Source organism: Pezoporus wallicus, unplaced genomic scaffold (assembly GCF_028554395.1).
Source record: "Pezoporus wallicus isolate ANWC-B61680 ecotype Strahan unplaced genomic scaffold, APGP_CSIRO_Pwel_v1 contig_10051, whole genome shotgun sequence".
NCBI lineage: Eukaryota > Metazoa > Chordata > Aves > Psittaciformes > Psittacidae > Pezoporus > Pezoporus wallicus.
The window spans coordinates 52,347-71,413 of NW_026643056.1; the positions used below are offsets into that span (position 1 = coordinate 52,347).

General features: G+C 46.9%; 1 protein-coding gene across 1 annotated transcript in view; it reads right to left on the reverse strand.

Annotated features, from left to right (window-relative positions):
- C2CD3 (C2 domain containing 3 centriole elongation regulator) overlaps positions 1 to 19,067 on the reverse strand; it is a 52,330-nt gene that overhangs the window by 18,385 nt on the left and 14,878 nt on the right. Inside the window, 14 exon segments of the mRNA XM_057396578.1 lie at positions 758 to 963; positions 1,472 to 1,536; positions 3,283 to 3,421; positions 5,739 to 6,059; positions 6,405 to 7,025; positions 8,100 to 8,189; positions 8,986 to 9,254; positions 10,846 to 10,966; positions 11,716 to 11,888; positions 12,777 to 12,957; positions 13,668 to 13,851; positions 14,354 to 14,597; positions 16,557 to 16,708; positions 18,221 to 18,685. Of these exon segments, the coding sequence (XP_057252561.1) occupies positions 758 to 963; positions 1,472 to 1,536; positions 3,283 to 3,421; positions 5,739 to 6,059; positions 6,405 to 7,025; positions 8,100 to 8,189; positions 8,986 to 9,254; positions 10,846 to 10,966; positions 11,716 to 11,888; positions 12,777 to 12,957; positions 13,668 to 13,851; positions 14,354 to 14,597; positions 16,557 to 16,708; positions 18,221 to 18,685 (3,231 nt within the window).

Genomic DNA, 19,067 nt, shown 5'->3' on the forward strand with positions numbered 1-19,067 from the left:
GGAAAGGCTAGAGAATAAGACAATCCCACAAGAAATGGCAAGTCTTCCCAAACCCAAAGATTTTTACCAAATTAGACATTTCCTAACCAATGAAAGGATGACTGTATAGTGTTTGGGGCATCAGCTGCAACCCAAAGCAGCAAACAGAACAATGCCAGGCTCACAGACATCCAAACCCACAGAATATTCCCCTAACAATAAAAAAGAACACCACAAATACCCAAGAAATGACAAGGGAGTGAAGCCTTTGCAGATGTTCATGACCTAGGGTTGAATGGGTGCTCTAAGCAGTGTTGGTCTGCAGCGACCATGGCAACACACAGCAGAATCCTTAAGGAAGTGTTTCCTAAGGTTTACACGGACTGATCCATGACAGTGCTTTTGCTATTTGCTCATCAGCACAAAGTCAGAGAATCACAGAGTCATAAAATAGTTGGGGTTGGAAAGGACCTTAGGATCATCCAGTTCCAACCCCGCTGCCATGGGCAGGGACACCTCACACTAAACCATGGCACCCAAGGCTCTGTCCAACCTGGCCTTGAACACTGCCAGGGATGAAGCATTCACAACCTCCCTGGGCAACCCATTCCAGTGCCTCACCACTCTCACAGTAAAGAACTTCTTCTTTGTATCCCATCTAAACTTCCTCTGCTTAAGTTTTAGCCCATTACCCTTTGTCCCGTCACTACAGTCCAAGTCAGTGCTGATTATGAGGAATCTGATCAGATATGCAGTGGGAGGAAAGTGAAGCACATACTGCAGAACTCGGTGGCTGGCTCCACATCCTTGCCTGTCTTTCTTCTTTAAGATGACTTAACTTTTGAAGAGGGGAGACTGCTACTTTGATCTGCCCTCGGCACTGTCCGCTGAAGTCTGTGATATTGTACCACCCACACACGAGCTGGAAGCCAGAGAGGAGAGGAGACAGGTCCACTGATGCAAACCCTATCACTCGCTCAGTCTCTGGGGAAGGACAACAAAAACCGTGTATGAATTTGAACTGCATGCAAACAAAACATCTTCAGGAATGCTAAACATCAGTTGTACAGCCCCAGAAATACGTCTAGACTTCACAGGGAAAGACACTGTACAGGAGTCGACATGCTGGAGGGAAGAGATGGGATCCAGAGGGACCTGGACAGGTCAGAGAGAAGGGACCATGTGAACCTCATAGAGTTCAACCAGGCCAAGTGCAAGGTCCTGCCCTTAGGTCAGGGCAATCCCCAGCACAGACCCAGGCTGGGGGAGACTGGATGAGCAGCCTGAGAAGGACTTGGGGTGTTGGGTGGGGAGAAGCTTCCCATGACCCAGCTTCAGTGTGTGCTTGAGCCCAGCACCCCCCTGTGTGCTGGGCTGCACCCCCAGAGTGTGAGCAGCAGCTCAGGGAGGGGAAACCATTCCATGATTCTATGAAATACAAGTCAGGGGTGCAGAGAGAACACTTCTCTCTACACTGCACTACAAACTGTACCTGCTTTATGCCACACTTTGAAGACCAAGGTTTGCTGTGGATCCAGCAGAAGCTCTTTGGATAACCTGTTAAGCACAAAACTCATTTGATACAAAGCAGGAAAAAGGGCAAGCCCAGTAAAATGCCTCTGAAGTTTCAACCCCATTGTATCTATCCAGAGAAACCAGTTTCTTTCTGGGCTGATGGAGGAGAATGGAATACAACAAACCCCCAAACTATTGAGCCCTCAAAAGCATAACTATTTTTACATGGCTTGGGCTTTTGCTTATTCAAGAAGTATTTCCCTCTTCTCACTCTTGTAAATTTAAAAGCTAGGACAATAAACCCATGGGGAAATGGAAACTCAGTTTACTCATGACTCAATCATAGGGTGACAGCAAAGCTGCAATGTTTGAAGTTGATTTGTGGAAAGAAACCAACTGAAAATGCAGTGTCAAACATAGAACAGCTTTTACGTTGCCTGAAGCAATTCAGAACTGACTCTGAGCATAAGCAGACCCTGAAACAAAACACTTGAACTCCAGCTCTCAATGGCTTTCATGAATTAATCTTTATAGTATAAATTCCCTAATGCCAAAATCCACCTCAGCACTCTGGTAGAATATCCCACTCCTCTGCAGGCACTGCTATATATTTGTGGGTGTCAAAATGAATTCACTGTGCTTCTTGCTGCCTGTAACAGACTTGTTCCACCTTGTTTAGGAAATGCCTTTGCCTCCTGCTTTGGAACTAGTTTAAAATCTGGTGTAGGAACACGGGAGAAGGCCAAGACCACAAACACAGGGTCAGTACTGAGTATTACCATGTGTGACTTGATCTGATGGGGCTCCCTAGGAAGGTGAATTCATCTGCTAGAATTTAGGCTCAGATACCTAAGTCCGAGCTATGATTCCTACACTATTTTGGCAGTCACTGGCAAGAAGCGGGTATCCTTAGGGAATTTTGTCCAGAGCTGGGTCTTTAATACAGGTCAAGTGACTCACCATGTGGAGGTGCCTGCAGAGGAGGCGGAATCAGAAACCTAACTTCCCAACATATGAAGTTTCAGTAGGTGAACCCAAACTTTGACCTCTGCTCCCAAACCAGGGCATAATTTCTAAGCATGAAACAGAGTAAAACACACAGAAAAAGCTGGGAAATTGGATCAGGTCTAACTTAACCTTCCCATGAGTCCTGCAGCAACTAGCAGCATCTTCCTCTAGACAGGGAAACTGCAGATGGGTGGAAATGCACTGAGACACCCAAAGGCTTAAGCCAAAATGCAACAGTCATTGGGACAAGCACTGTTCAACATCTTTGTTGGTGCTGTGGACAGTGGGATCCAGCACCCTCAGCACATTTGCTGATGCCACCGAGCTTTGTGGTGCAGTGACACTGGAGGGAAGGGATGGGATCCAGAGGGACCTGGACAGGCTGGAGAGGTGGGACTGTGTGAACCTCATGGAGTTCAACAAGGCCAAGGCCAAGGTCCTGCCCCTGAGTTGAGGTAATCATCAGCACAAACACGGGGGAGACTGGATGGAGCAGCCTGAGGGGAAGGACTTGGAGGTGTTGGGTGAGGAGATGCTGCAAGGGCTGGAGCAGCTCTGCTCTGGAAGCTCTGTCCTTCCTCCTGTTAACTTGAAGACCAAGCATTCTCAAACAACTTTTTGCTCAATATGGAAATGTGGTGACTGTAAAACATGGGCACAAGCATTTTCAGCTGAGAATACAGGTCAGTAAGTAGAAGGCACTCCTAATGGCTATGTCTTTTTCACACCCAGCCTGGCTGTCACATCCAAAACGTATCTGTGCGAGCCCACAGCACTTACCTTGCTTCTTGCTGAAAGTCCCAGACTGGTGAGTCTGTATTGTCTACTATAGAAGTGGTTACTGGAGCATCTGCACCAGCAACAGCAAATGAGACGCAGCTACTGGGGGCTGTGACTTCACGTTCTGTCAAAGGACTCCCTAAAATCATACAGAATTAAATACAGATTTGTTATTAACATTTAAAAGAAATACCTAAGTTCAGAATTAAAAGCACATCATTACACAAATAGATCCACCATATAGGAAACATTGCTTTCCATTGATGGAGCTGAAAATACTTTGTATTTATAATGGGAGCAAACCTTGCATGAACCTTTTACAGAGCAGAAACTGGAATACTCAAGGGAGAAATGGGAAAACCATTTGATCATCTGAGGAGTCAGAAGCAAAGCAAAGGAATAAAACCCCAATCCACAAGACCCTATTCCAGCGCTTGATCTGTCCTTCATGATGGGCCATAAAACTGGGCAATCTTAGCTGCATAAACAGAAAATACCCAGTGTTACAAAAAGCATTTTGACTTAATAGTTGACTTAATCCCAACATAAGAAGGACATGGAGCTGTCAGATCAAGGCTCCAACAGAGGAGTCCATGGAGATGCTGCGAGGGCTGGAGCAGCTCTGCTCTGGAGCCAGGCTGAGAGAGCTGGGCTGGGTGAGCCTGGAGAAGAGAAGGCTCCTGAAGGGGAGACCTGAGAGCAGCTCCAGTGCCTAAAGGGGCTGCAGGAAAGCTGGAGAGGGGCTTGGGACAAGGGCCTGTAGGGCCAGGCCAAGGAGAATGGCTTGAACCTGCCCGAGGGGAGACTGAGCTGAGCTCTTAGGCAGAAGCTCTTCCCTGGGAGGGTGCTGAGGCGCTGGCACAGGGTGCCCAGAGAAGCTGTGGCTGCCCCATCCCTGGCAGTGCTCAAGGCCAGGTTGGACACAGGGGCTTGGAGCAAGCTGCTCTAGTGGAAGGGGTCCCTGCTCGTGGCAGGGGTTGGAGCTGGAGGTGCTTTAAGGTCCCTCCCAACACAAACCACTCTGCAATTCTATGACCTTCTCACACCATAAGCTGCTGAGTGTTCCTTTCCTGTGTTATCACCTGGACTGTGAAACAATTAATCTTAAGAGACATTTCCAGTCATCTCACCTCGAGTCAGTTCCTTATTCCTGTTTGTATTTAGGCAGTGTGCAATGGCCCAAACAAGATCAGATCACTCCAACTGCTGAGCCGACCTAAAATGGTTGAGTCACGCAGTGCTGGTGATGCTCAAGGTGAAGGGGAGAGCACCTGATATATTAAAGGGTTTAACTCATCTTTAACAAAGAGATTCATCCCCAGAGAGCAAATTGAGGGGTAAACCAAAGGGCTTCAAACCCCTGCAAATTCACCAAGTGCGTTACATCACTGAACATCCAGAACCAAACATCCTCCTAGGATGGAATATTTTAATACATTTAGCATAATTTAAAAGCAAAAACCAATTCTTTGGTGCCTCTCAGCAAAGTGATGAGCCTCACAACTGTAACTCCTGCTCTGCAGAGCAGGAAGCAGTGTGTCAAGCCTGGCTGAGCTCAGACTGCTCTGCTCTTACGCTGCCCTTCCTCACTGCTATGTCTGGCAGTCTCCAGATAGCACAAGCAATGCAGCTTTACACATTGATTACACACTAGGAATGCAAATTGGGAAGAGCCTTGGACATATGAGTGCCTGCGGGTGAAGTTATCCACACAAAGCTTCATTTCAGAATTCAGCTGTCATCTGCAACAGTGACCACTGCATTATTTAGAATTTGGATTTTCTTAGGATCATAGAATAGTTTGGGTTGGAAGGGACCTTAGAGCTCACCCAGCTCCAACCCCTGCCATGGGCAGGGACCCCTTCCATAGAGCAGCTTTCTCCAAGTCCCTGTGTCCAACCTGGCCTTGAACACTGCCAGGGATGGGGCAGCCACAGCTTCTCTGGGCACCCTGTGACAGTGCCTCAGCACCCTCCCAGGGAAGAGCTTCTGCCTAAGAGCTCAGCTCAGTCTCCCCTTGGGCAGGTTAAAGCCATTCCCCTTGGCCTGGCCCTACAGGCCCTTGTCCCAAGCCCCTCTCCAGCTTTCCTGCAGCCCCTTTAGGCACTGGAGCTGCTCTCAGGTCTCCCCTTCAGGAGCCTTCTCTTCTCCAGGCTGCCCCAGCCCAGCTCTCTCAGCCTGGCTCCAGAGCAGAGCTGCTCCAGCCCTTGCAGCATCATTTTATTAATAAAGGCTGAACAGTTTAACCTCCTGCTTCTCCTGTACTTTACACGATGCAATCAATGCTCTTGGGGATGCAGCACTATGAATCCAAGTTCAAACCCATCACATCCCTTCACTGTGCTGCAGTAAGTCTGAGGATTAGTTTTTAACTTGGTCCATTCAGCCATACCTGGTCTGAACGGATCCCAGGAAATAAAAAGGGAAATATACACCTTTGGAGGTGGTGATGTTACCTTTTAAACTCAGATGCATTGCTCTTTCCACAAGAATATTGACAGCAACTGTGTTTTCCAGTAACATCACATCATCTTCTTCTTCTTGTGGTTTGCCATTGGTGATTTCTGAACTTACACCATCCAGTTTGTGACTCTGATCTTCACAGACCTGTTGGCTCAGAGCAGGTGCCGCCCCTGTGCCTTCATCTTCACTGCTGCTGTATTCCTCAGCATAGTGAAGTCTGCTGGGCAGAGCAGAAGCAGTAGAAAGGACGATGTGAACACGTAGAGCAGCTCCTGCTAGGTTTGCAGCATTGCATCTGAACAATGGATAAACCCCTGCAAGAGAATCCACAAAGAACCAGCTAAGCAAGCCAAAGGACAAAGAGATCTTGGAAAACTTCCTAGAGTTCATTAAAGGAGACCCCCATCCCTAGTAGTGTTCAAGGCCAGGCTGAATGGGGCTTGGAGTAGCCTGCTCTAGTGGAAAGTGTCCCTGCCCGTGGCAGGGGTTGGAAGTGGAGGAGCTTTAAGGTCCATTCCAACCCAAACCATTCTATCATTCTGTGGTGCAGACAGGACAAACCAAAACTGAACATGTTTTTCTTGAAGTGCTTAGAGAAGTAACGGAACTAAAACATCAATAAAGAGGGATGAAACATGACAATGTTCTTTGGAACTTACCACTGACACTTATTGTTTTCCTCGACCTTTCTGCCAATGCTGCAAGGTCAACATAGGCAGATCCAATGAGACGATCTGTATCGAGTGGTCTTTCCACATCATTTTCTTTCCCATATGCCCACCACACCTGGATTTCTAATTTCTCCTCTCTGAGGAACCAATGCAGCCCATGGCTCCTTCTGAGCACCACCCTGTTTGGTTTCTTGAAGTTTATTGTAACGTTCTTGGTGTCATCACTCAGTTTTGGCCTTTTAAGCACAGTCCAAGTGGCTTCTTGGTTATACAGTTTATACCTGAGGTAGCAATAAGTGCTTTCGTTTAGGTGTGTCTGGCCTGCAAGCAGCAAGCAGTGGATGGGCAGCCATACTCTTGGGGTTGAGATGGTCACAGTCACTGGCTGGGCACTCTGCTCCCACTCATCACTGTCATCTGTGCTATCCTTATGGATCTCCTCACTGTTCCATCCCAAGAGCTTAGCAGCTTCCAAAACACGCTCCCTGTCATCCTGATGAGCAAAGGTGACAGAAAGTTCCAGTCCTCCCACAATGGCCTGCATGATGCTTGTGCAGTGAGGAGGCATGACATCTTCAGGCAGGGTGACTGGGTACCAGCCTGAAATACCTTCAGGAAAAAGAGATCAGAATTAGACTTATCCAGCCTTTTGGAAAGCATCAGTAAAGGGTTTTCCACTCTCTGGTCATGGACCAGTCCTTGAGCTGTTTATTTCTTGTGAAATATGGAATTTGGCCAGTAAATTCTAACCTGAAACAGCAGCAAGCTGTTAAGACCTCAGAAAAGCTCAGCAGTAGTTGTGATCCCAAAGGCATTTTCCTCTCCATTTCATTAATGATACTCAGTTTACAATGAAACTATATCCCATGAATATCCAGCTACAAAATGAGATATTTTCATTGCTTTCCTCCTCTACTTACCACCAAAAATAGACCCCAAATTTCATGTTGAAGGAAACAATGACTACACTGAAATTAAAGCAGAACTAACCAAGGCAGTAATGAAAACATCATTATTACAAACATAATCATCACAAACTAACACTACATAGAGAAGCTATTTTAAATTTTGTTTAAAAATATTAATCCTGCTGCTTCCTAACTGATCTAATCCTCTGTTTCCAGCTTGGACATATGAAAAGCAATTACTAGTCCTCCACTGAACACTACAACTCTTGGACTGTTCATCTTGAGGTAGAAAATAAACAGCACAGAATAAAGAAAGAAGGCGTTGGGCTGGGTTTAGCTGGGATGGAGTTAAATTTCTTCATGGTAGCTTCATAATATTCATTCTCCTATAGAGCCAGGCTGAGAGAGCTGGGCTGGGTCAGCCTGGAGAAGAGAAGGCTCCTGAAGGGGAGACCTGAGAGCAGCTCCAGTGGAAGGGGTCCCTGCCCGTGGCAGGGGTTGGAACTGGAGGAGCTTTAAGGTCCCTTCAACCCAAACTAGTCTGGGGTTCTGTGATTCAGCTACTATACATCATACACCCTAAAACCAGATCTTCAAACAACAACTTGTATGTAAACTTTCTAACACAGGATTTTTAAAGACAACATGTGCAATGTCTGAAAGAACTCTAAAAACCAAACAAACCCATAAGAACACCCAAAATGGGAATGAAAATTGTTTTAAGGAATTATAGTAGCGTTTACGCAGTGTCAGCATTGTAACACTGCTGTGTTACCTGATCTTCTTCTCAGCAGGTCCCTGGTTGGAATTGTGACTGTCCCAAGAAGAGAATCTCTTGATGTCCAAGGTGCCAATCTGTCAGTGCCTGGAAAAGAAATAGTTGTGCAAATGCATCAAACTGTAAGACAAGATTTAGAAGTACTGCCTCAACAGCAAACCCCCAGCTGCCATTCTGGAAACACTTTTAACCCATGAGAAAAGGACAAAAGCCAACATAAATTGCTCAGAACATATCAGACCAAAATCAGTGAGAAACAGGGGTATCAACAAAACTTGTCTGTTGGCACATTCAGGACATGCTGCAGCACCACTGAAACTGGAGAAACATTAAGGGAATACTTCCATCATAGAATCCCAGAGTGGTTTGGGTTGAAGGGACCTTAAAGCTCCTCCAGTTCCAACCCCTGCCATGGGCAGGGACCCCTTCCACGGGCAGGGACCCCTTCCACTAGAGCAGCTTGCTCCAAGCCCCTGTGTCCAACCTGGCCTTGAACACTGCCAGGGATGGGGCAGCCACAGCTTCTCTGGGCACCCTGTGCCAGCACCTCAGCACCCTCACAGGGAAGAGCTTCTGCCTATGAGCTCAGCTCAATCTCCCCTCTGGCAGGTTAAAGCCATTCCCCTTGGCCTGGCCCTACAGGATCTTATACAAATTTCTTGTAAGACCCCTTTAGGTATTGGAAGGTGTGATCCAGTCGCCTTATTTTAGTTTGGAATAGAGACTATCTATAGAAACATAGAATGATTTGTGTTGGAAGGGACCTTAAAGATCCTGGCAGGGGGCTGGAACTGGATGAGCTTTAAGGTCCCTTTCAACCCCAACCATTCTTTGAGTCTGCAACAACATTCAGTCCTTGCAATCAAACTAAGGTTCTCCTTACCTGACCTGGTGCTCTGATGATAGATAGAGAAGGTGATATCAGCAGACTGCAAGAGCTCCCCTAGACAAGAGGCTTCTCCACTGCTCTTCTGAATGATGAGGTTACAGGGAATCTCCACGTGATGCTCAAACGCAGGGCAGAAGGAACAAGCCACAGCTCGTGTGTGGCGTCTCTCTGCCTCAGGTAGGAAGGAGAGGTGCACAGAGACATAAGCATTGACTCCCACACCTGCACAGTGCTGGAGGGAAGGGTTCTTTTGTGCCACAGCTCTTGATTTAGGATATAAAGAGAACAGAAGAAAGGGAATGAATATAATGTACAAGGAATCTAGGAATCAACAGAATTAAAGCAAAAGTTGCAAGACTTTATGGTGAAGACATGGGACAAACCAGTGGATATTTGAAGTCAAAACAGATGTGGATTCTCACTGGATATTATCTTTTACCATTTTTTTCGTCATCTGATCATCCTAGAAACAGATATTAAATGGTGAGAGTAACTATCACAAGGTTCATCACTGGTGGCTGAGTTCTTATCACTGTCAGGATCTGAGACCAAAGTGGTTGAGAAAGTAGTGAGCATCTTTAAACATATCCCCTCTGCAGAAAAAGCTGTAGGGTAACTGTAGGAGCACCTGCTTTAGAAAGATGCAAAGGCAAAGCCAAATTATTTTTAGAGAGCAGTACTGCCAAGCAAAAGGAGGTGAAATCAGCAGATGGAATTATTTACAAGTAACACAGACAGAGGTATTTCTCAGGTCACAGAATCCCAGACTGGTTTGGGTTGGAAGGGACCTTGAAGCTTCTCCAGCTCCAACCCCTGCCACAGGCAGGGACACCTTCCACTAGAGCAGCTTGCTCCAAGCCCCCGTGTCCAACCTGGCCTTGAACACTGCCAGGGATGGGGCAGCCACAGCTTCTCTGGGCACCCTGTGCCAGCGCCTCAGCACCCTCACAGGGAAGAGCTTCTGCCTAAGAGCTCAGCTCAGTCTCCCCTCGGGCAGGTTCAAGCCATTCCCCTTGGCCTGGCCCTACAGGCCCTTGTCCCAAGCCCCTCTCCAGCTTTCCTGCAGCCCCTTCAGGCACTGGAGCTGCTCTAAGGTCTCCCCTTCAGGAGCCTTCTGTCCTCCAGGCTGACCCAGCCCAGCTCTTTCAGCCTGGCTCCAGAGCAGAGCTGCTCCAGCCCTTGCAGCATCTTCCACTTTCTTTACTGCTCCAAGCACCATATGGTAGTGATCCTCAACCAGCCTACTGGAATTAAGATGGATCAGGAGCTCAGCTACATATAGAAAGGGCCAGTGAACACTGCTCTAGAATGACAGGAGCCACTCATCTCTTATGGAGTTAACTCCCTCTCTTCTAGCTCTTTCTTAATTCTTGAAAATCACCTACTGGAACTCAGTTCAGGTCACAACATGCACTTAGAGCAGCAGCCTTGTGGTGAAATGGAACATGTTTCATTTACTAGATAATTTACTGATGTTTCCACAGTGAAATTCAAGGAAACCATCTCAGCTAGCTGTTACATCAGTAACACCCAGATCCAGTGCCCAAATAGGTATCACTTTGTATCTGTCAGTTTTATATCAGCCTTTGGTATAGAAAAATGTGCCCTTCCAATCTCCATCCTTCTGCAGAACAAGTGCTATCACATTGTACTGCAGCTTCAGGGACAAAAATAACCACTAATGATCTTTATAAAGCTATTTTCACTTCTGATGAGAAATCAGTTTGAGTCCCAGACTCTGCAGAGGGGAAGTTGGCCAATTCCAATTTATTCTTATCTAATGTCTCAGCCTGCTGCCTCCTGATAAAGCTATTTTAGGAGAAAAAAACCCTTCCTTTTTGACTCAGGCTTTACCTCGCTGCTGCTTGCAAACCAGCTGCTCTGTGTATCTGTACAGCAAGGGAAACAGCTCGAGCAGCTCCTCCTGCTGCTGTCCTCACGGATCGCTGGTATCGCACGCTCACATCCAGCAAGCCTGTTTGAAATGAAAGAAAGAAAGGAAATGGTCAGCTTTTGATAGTTACACCCAATATAATCAAGGCTCAGTTGTACCTCCCAATACAGAACTTACTCTATTAATGCAAAAAAAGAAAGCCAACTATGTCCTGGGCTGCATCCCCAGAATGTGAGCAGCATCTCTCTAGGGAGACCCCACTTTACAGCAGTTCTGGTGGACATAAGGACATGGAGCTGTTGGAGCAATTCTACAGGAGGCCACAAGGATGAGCAGGGACTGGTGCAGCTCTTGTATGGAGCCAGGCTGAGAACACTGGGGCTGTTGAGCCTGGAGAAGAGAAGCTGTGTGGAGACCTCAGAGCAACTTCCAGTGTCTGAAAGGGGCTGCAAGGATGCTGGAGAGGGACTCTTCATCAGGGACTGCAGTGATAGGACAAGGGGTGATGGGTTCAAACTGAAACAGGGGAGATTTAGGTTGGATATAAGGAAAAAGGTCTTTACTGTGGGGGTGGTGAGACCCTGGCACAGGTTTTTTTGGGGATGTGCTTTAAACCAGAAGAGGGCAGATTCAGATGCTTTTCTAGTTTCTAATACATCAACAACCTTTGTGTCTTTGCTGCTGATCACCATCCTTTACCTCCACCAAGAGAGCAGACTGAGGGAGCTCTCCAGCACACTGTCCCTCAAACATTGGGATGCCAACCCCAGGATTAGCTCTAGTGAGCCTGGTTTTATCACACAGGGTGAAAACCCAAAAGTCTTCCTTACCTGAAGACCTCAGGTGAAATCCCTCTGAGGAATCAGTCCGGGGAACCAATGGAAGATTAAAAGTCTGTATCCCTATTTCTTCTCTATGCTGCATAGTGACCATGGCACAGAGCCGCGACAAAGGCAAGGTTCCTTTGGCAACCACCTGGTCTCTGACATTTGGGTAATAATACCTGGTAAGACATAAAAAAAGCAGCATCAATCATGGTGTTTTGATGATGACAAAATGATCATCATTTCTGTCACAACTGCATACGAGTCACCTTTGAGTGTCTTCAAACATGGGCTCCTGATGGCTAAGGGATAGCTCAAGTAAATGCATTTGCACAAAATGAAACAGTAAATTAGGGAGAATGGCTTTAACCTGCCCAAGGGGAGACTGAGCTGAGCTCTTAGGCAGAAGCTCTTCCCTGTGAGGGGGCTGAGGCACTGGCACAGGGTGCCCAGAGAAGCTGTGGCTGCCCCATCCCTGGCAGTGTTCAAGGCCAGGTTGGACACAGGGGCTTGTCTAGTGGAAGGTGTCCCTGCCCATGGCAGGGGGTTGCAACTGGATGGGCTTTAAGGTCCCTTCCAACTCAACCCAGTCTGGGATTCTATTTTATTTGATTCTATTCTATTTTATTTGATTTCCTATTTGATTCTATTCTATGATTCCAAACTTACAGTGTTTTTTTTTGTAATCAGTAACTTGTATTAGGGAATAAAACCCCAACCTGAAACAATGAAATTATACTGCCAGGGTGCTATTAAGTAAAGTTTAGATATGCCAAGCATTAAAAGATGACTTCTAGATCCCTATCCTGATAACAAAGTGGAACAAAGCAAACTAAGAGCACGCATTCTTTACAGAAGTTGTAAGAAGAGCAATTAGCACTCCTGGGGGTGGGGAAAAAGGCTCACATGTCTTCAGTGCAATCTTAAATGCAGATATCCATCACCAAATGTTGATGAGCTCACCATTTCTTCACATATTATTGCATATCCATCCCCAAACTAGAGATTTTTCAATGCCATGTATGTCTCTCTCTGTATTGCTGAAAGAATAGGATGTTATTCTGTACCTGCACCAGACTTCAAACTGGATTCCTCCTCCAGTCACTCCTGGTGCCGTAAATGCATTGACCAGAAGCCTCTGGACTGGGACATCAGCAGGAACCAACAAAGAGTGATGATGTGCATCATTAAAGACGGGATCAGGGACACACAAAGTGGTTGCTGTGCGGAACGGCTTCAATTTGATGCCTACAAGTCAAGCAGAGGTGGTTAGAAATGGTTGTATTTGGGGGTTTCAAGCTTCTTCTGTTTGTTATCTTTGCTCTCCTGAGTTTTCACAAGCAATCCCATGAGCCTGTGAGCCACAGGTGGAAAACAACAGTTCAATGGCTGGAAGTTGACACAGTCCAGAGGAGCCGCTATGGAACCATGCTACTGACTGTGTTTTCCACAGGAAATACATGTTAGTGATTCAAAGCCCTCCAGATCAACACTAAGCCCTTTTCTCCAATTCAGTTATTTAAATACTCCTTCATAGTCCTTACCATCTAAACCAGCAAGTCTCCTTTTGGTGTAGCCATGAAAATGTGCATTTTGAGAGGCTTTGTATGGAAAGCCTTCATTGAATTTAGCTGTATCTAGCGTCAGTATTCCCTGTATATCTGTTCTTTGTAGGATGAGTTGTGGAAGCCCTCTTGGATCTTTAACAAAAAGATGCCACGTGAAAAGACTCAAAACCAGGCATCCTTTTTTGTTGGGAACTTCGTCACCTGCCTCAATCAACGCAGGCTTTTCATTTACTGATGCATCCCAAGCACAGTTATGTGCAGATCTGAGGACAGCAAGCTCTGGCTGCATGAAAGCTCTGAAATCACACACCCTTTTAAGTAGAAGTATCATACATGAAACAAGATTTAACTGAAGCAATGCTCTAAATTCGGACTGTAAGAGAAACTTACCATCCTCCTGCAATTCAGCTCCTTGCAGTGCACCACAACCAGCCTCTTGAACTGGGAAGTAGTACTGTACGTAGCAGTCAGCCTCTCCCCAGACAGTGGACTGTAATGGTGTCAGTCCTTTCACACTCTCCACATGGATCTCAAACACATGCTCCAGCAGGTCTTCCCCTTCTGGGTCTAACTGCTAATAAAACAAAGGGAATCTACATGGAAAGGATGATTCTTTAGGAAACAGCATACAAGAGGATGTTAGGGAGCCGATAAGAAACCTGGAGAGGGGCTTTGGACAAGGGCCTGTAGGGCCAGGCCAAGGGGAATGGCTTGAACCTGCCCGAGGGGAGACTGAGCTGAGCTCTTAGGCAGAAGCTCTTCCCTATGAGGGTGCTGAGGCACTGGCCCGGGGTGCCCAGACAAGCTGTGGCTGCCCCATCCCTGGCAGTGTTCAAGGCCAGGTTGGACACAGGGGCTTGGAGCAAGCTGCTCTAGTGGAAGGTGTCCCTGCCCGTGGCAGGGGTTGGAGCTGGAGGAGCTTTAAGGTCTCTTCAAGTCAAACTAGTCTGGGATTCTATGATATAGAACAAAACTGGGGTCAAAAGATTGGGGATCACTGCTCCATTAAGGAACTCACTGGTAAAATCCTTTTCACTTATCCATAACAGCAAGAATGGGAATTTACTGAACAATACCATGACAGGCTTTGTAGGAGGAGGATCCAGAGAGTGGGAAGGTCGCTGTGTGATGGGAGGTACCATCCCTTCCTCAGTTTTTAGCCTTTGCAGTGCCGCTATTTGATCCGCTGACCCCATTGCCAGAATGACCCTCAGGCTTCCACTTCTGCTGCCAGTAAAAACATCCACCACAGGCATGTAGCTGTCCACAGCCACCACGGGATACTGAGCTTGAAGCAGCAAGTGGGAAATCTTTGGATCTCTAGAATAGATTACAACAAGAAACACCACAACAAACAAGTGAGAATGAGCCATTGGAATATGAACACGATCACACAAAGCTCATTTGAGACGGGACTTTCAATGCACTTAGAAATAAATCTGTCTCAATTCCTCCAAAACTTGGCTCAAGTGCATGAAGTCTTCACGCAGCCCAGCTCCATGAGCTGCCAAATGGAAAAGGCTATTTTCAGCAATGACAAAATACAGCTTTCCAAAAGCTAACATAGTTATAAGTCAGCCTAGAGACACGTGAGCAAGGGGATGAACTGGAACAAGACTCCTATTAATACACTGCAGCCATATTATACTTTTATGAGGCTGTTACACACCTTTGAGGATGGATTTGGGCAGGAAGGAAAGGAACAGGGACAGTCTCCTAGAGAAATGTGAAAACTTTTAATAACTGAAGTTAATCCAAGTGAACTACAGTGGATTACTGAAAAATTATATGAATTATTATAAATCATTAAATAGCAAAGTAGTCAGTGAGCCCCAGCACCATCTCATTTGCACCTATTATTAGTGTGACCAAAATATACCCCATCCCTGGCAGTGTTCAAGGCCAGCTTGGACACAGGAGCTTGAAGCAACCTGCTCTAGTGGAAGATGTCCCTGTCCAAGGCAGAAGGTTGGAACTGGATGAGCTTTAAGGTCCCTTCCAACACAAACCAGGCTGGGATCCTATGGGCCTATGAATTAATCTTTTGCATTAGAAAGAATCAGTCCTGTCCAGTGTTTCCTTTAATTTACATAGTTTTAAGCAGTTATATTACTTGAGTGAACAAGAAGACAAAATATTGAACCAAAAAGATCAGAGAGCTCTGAAGAGACCCACTGGATAAGAGGACAATTAAAACATGAAGTATTTAGAGCTCTTTTTGATACAAGCATTATCCTGTGCTGTGCACACTGACAGCATCCCTAGCAATGGGATCCATTGCAGAGCATAACCAGGAAGAAAATCACTCTGTCAGTCACAAGCTTGGAAAATCACCAATGGAATGCCATGCTTCATTTTCCTGTGCAGTCACTTTCATTTCTGACAGTCTTCATGCGTCACAGGGCCACAAGTTAAACTGGCACCAAACCTCATGCAGCAGTGTCTTTATTTCTCACAGAGTACTTGTATTTCTGTATGAGGACAGTGTGACTCACACCCACAGTGGGAGAAGAGAGGAGGAGAAGAGAGGAGGAGAAGAGAGGAGGAGAAGAGAGGAGGAGAAGAGAGGAGGAGAAGAGAGGAGGAGAAGAGAGGAGGAGAAGAGAGGAGAAGAGAAGAGAGAGAGGAGAGAAGAGAGAGGAGGAGAAGAGAGGAGGAGAAGAGAGGAGGAGAAGAGAGGAGGAGAAGAGAGGAGGAGAAGAGAGGAGGAGAAGAGAGGAGGAGAAGAGAGGAGGAGAAGAGAGGAGGAGAAGAGAGGAGGAGAAGAGAGGAGGAGAAGAGAGGAGGAGAAGAGAGGAGGAGAAGAGAGGAGGAGAAGAGAGGAGGAGAAGAGAGGAGGAGAAGAGAGGAGGAAGAGAGAGGAGGAGGAGAAGAGAGGAGGAGAAGAGAGGAGGAGAAGAGAGGAGGAGAAGAGGAGGAGAAGAGAGGAGGAGAAGAGAGGAGGAGAAGAGAGGAGGAGAAGAGAGGAGGAGAAGAGAGGAGGAGAAGAGAGGAGGAGAAGAGAGGAGGAGAAGAGAGGAGGAGAAGAGAGGAGGAGAAAGAGGAGGAGGAGAAGAGAGGAGGAGAAGAGAGGAGGAGAAGAGAGGAGGAGAAGAGAGGAGGAGAAGAGAGAAGAAAGGAGAAGGAAGAAGAGAAAAGGAGAAGAGAGAAGAAAGGAGAAGGAAGAAGAGAAAAGGAGAAGAGAGAAGAAAGAAGAAAGAGACAAGGGACAAAAGCTTCTTTCCCTGAGCATGTCAGGATATTTCCCAAGCCACTAAACTACAGAACAAGGATGTTTACCTGAATGAGATGTAGAACTGATGCAGAGGCAGTTTCACTAACCCCAGCAGCCTATCACAGCCAGGGCTTCCCATCTTGTTCCATGCTTCAATAATCATGACATTGTTCTTCAGCCGCTCCAAGTGTTTGGAAGTCAAGGAAAAAGGCATCACCTGAAAAGGTTTAATGCAGAGTTAGTACACAGACTACACTGGAAGCTATTTGTTAAGTACAGAGCAGTCTGGTAACACTTCATTACTCCAGTCTACAGAACTGTGCTCCTAGAAATGGAACTTAAGAATTAAATGTACACTTGCCAAAGGAGTTTCAGAGAACTGATAGGCCTGGGAAAGAGCTAGCCAGGAAAATCCATGTGATTTGGATAAATATAAAATAACATCATAAACTATCTGTAAAACATTGCTTTATCTTTAAATGTCTGTTTAGTTAACAACAGATAAATCTTTTCACATAGCTCACTCAATGTCTTCTGCTACCTTTTCAGGTTTCACTCTTTCAGCTGAAGACTAACAAGTCACACAAATCCCCAAGTACTGTTAAAACAAACGCAACGTGGGCCTGTGTGAGCCTCATGAAGCTCAACAAGGCAAAGTGCAAGGTCCTGCCCCTCAGCTGGGGCAATGCCAGCACAAACCCAGGCTGGGAGAGACTGGATGGAGCAGCCTGAGGAGGATTTGGGGTGCTGGGTGAGGAGAAGCTCCCCATGACCCGGCTTCAGTGTGTGCCTGAGCCAGAACCCCCCCATGTACTGGACTGCACCCCCAGAGCGTGAGCAGCAGCTCAGGGAGGGGATCCTGCCCCTCTGCTGCATGAAGGGGAGACCCCCCCTGCAATCCTGATCCAGCTCTGGGGCAGCAGGACACGAGGGACGTGGAGCTGTTGGAGCGAGACCAGAGGAAGCCATGGAGCTGCTGCAAGGGCTGGAGCAGCTCTGCTCTGGAGCCAGGCTGAGAGAGCTGGGCTGGGGCAGCCTGGAGAAGAGAAGGCTCCTGAAGGGGAGACCTGAGAGCAGCTCCAGTGCCTAAAGGGGCTGCAGGAAAGCTGGAGAGGGGCTTGGGACAAGGGCCTGTAGGGACAGGCCAAGGGGAATGGCTTTAACCTGCCCGAGGGGAGACTGAGCTGAGCTCTTAGGCAGAAGCTCTTCCCTGGGAGGGTGCTGAGGCGCTGCCCCAGGGTGCCCAGAGAAGCTGTGGCTGCCCCATCCCTGGCAGTGCTCAAGGCCAGGTTGGACACAGGGGCTTGGAGCAAGCTGCTCTATGGAAGGGGTCCCTGCCCATGGCAGGGGCTGGACCTGCATGAGTTTTAAGGTCCCTTCCTACCCAAACCAGTATGGGATTCTATGATTCAACGGAACAAAAAAATCTATTAGGATGCCATCAATAACATACTTTCTTGCCAAAATGGCAGAAAAGTCAACAGTTCCAACCTAAACTTGACTATTTCTCTCTCATTCTTCAAATATCTTACTTATTACTTAGATGACTCAAGGAGCTGTATTTCACACTGTGCCATCCAGCCAAAACAATACTGAAAGTAGTTTTAATACACTGGATAGAGCCAAGAAGAGAAGTTCCTGCATGTATAAAAGTAACTTACCTTTGACATGTTTGTCAGTGTAGAATAACTCACTTCAATAAGTGCTCAATAGCAAACATGCAACTTGCCTGAGAAAAATTGAAGGCAGGTTGAGTTGTGCCCCATACAACAGCAGATCTCGTTGCCTCCTCAGTGCTGAGCAGCTTGCAGTTTAAATACACATTACAAGAGCTGGGGAGCCCTTGGTCTTCAGCAACAAAATCCTTTCCCTCAGGCACCATCAGCAGCACGTGCAGCAACAACCCATCTTCTTCAGACGTGGCTATTTGTGTCAGCAGATGATGGCCTACAGAGGTTGGTGCAGCCTGTGGCGGCTGCCCCCTGCTCATGGTGGCTGCCCCTGTCTTCTGTGAGTCAATGTGGTTAAGTTTCAAGCAGTGAGGGCTTCCTGGACTTAAACTCTTCCTGTTGGGCTCCTGGAATTGCAGCCCAGGACTTCTCACAGCATGCACTGGGGCTTGCTGCGCAGCCATAGGTGACCGGGCAGTGGTGAGGGTGAAGTCTTTGTTGTTGGCTGCGAGCTCTAAGGACACCTGCATTGTGCAAGAATCAAAAACAAGAATAGACATTGCATGTTTTGCTCAAGAATTGTATTAGGTATCACCCAGAAGGCTTTAGCTTCAGTCATGTGCTGGTTACAAGCTACAACTGTCACTGCAAAATAAATTACACGTGGTTTTATCAAATAAAGCCATACCTGAAGTACAAAACCACAGTTACAGCTCAATAAAGGCAAAAAATGAAAAGCAATCACAAAGATGACTGAAAACTGAATACCTACCTAGCCACATTGAAAAGTACCGTGACAAAAAAGATGTGGACAGACTGGAGAGGGTCCAGAGAGGGCCACAAAGATGGTCCAAGGACTGGGCAGCGCGTGAGGAAAGACTGAGAGAGCTGGGACTGTTCAGCCTG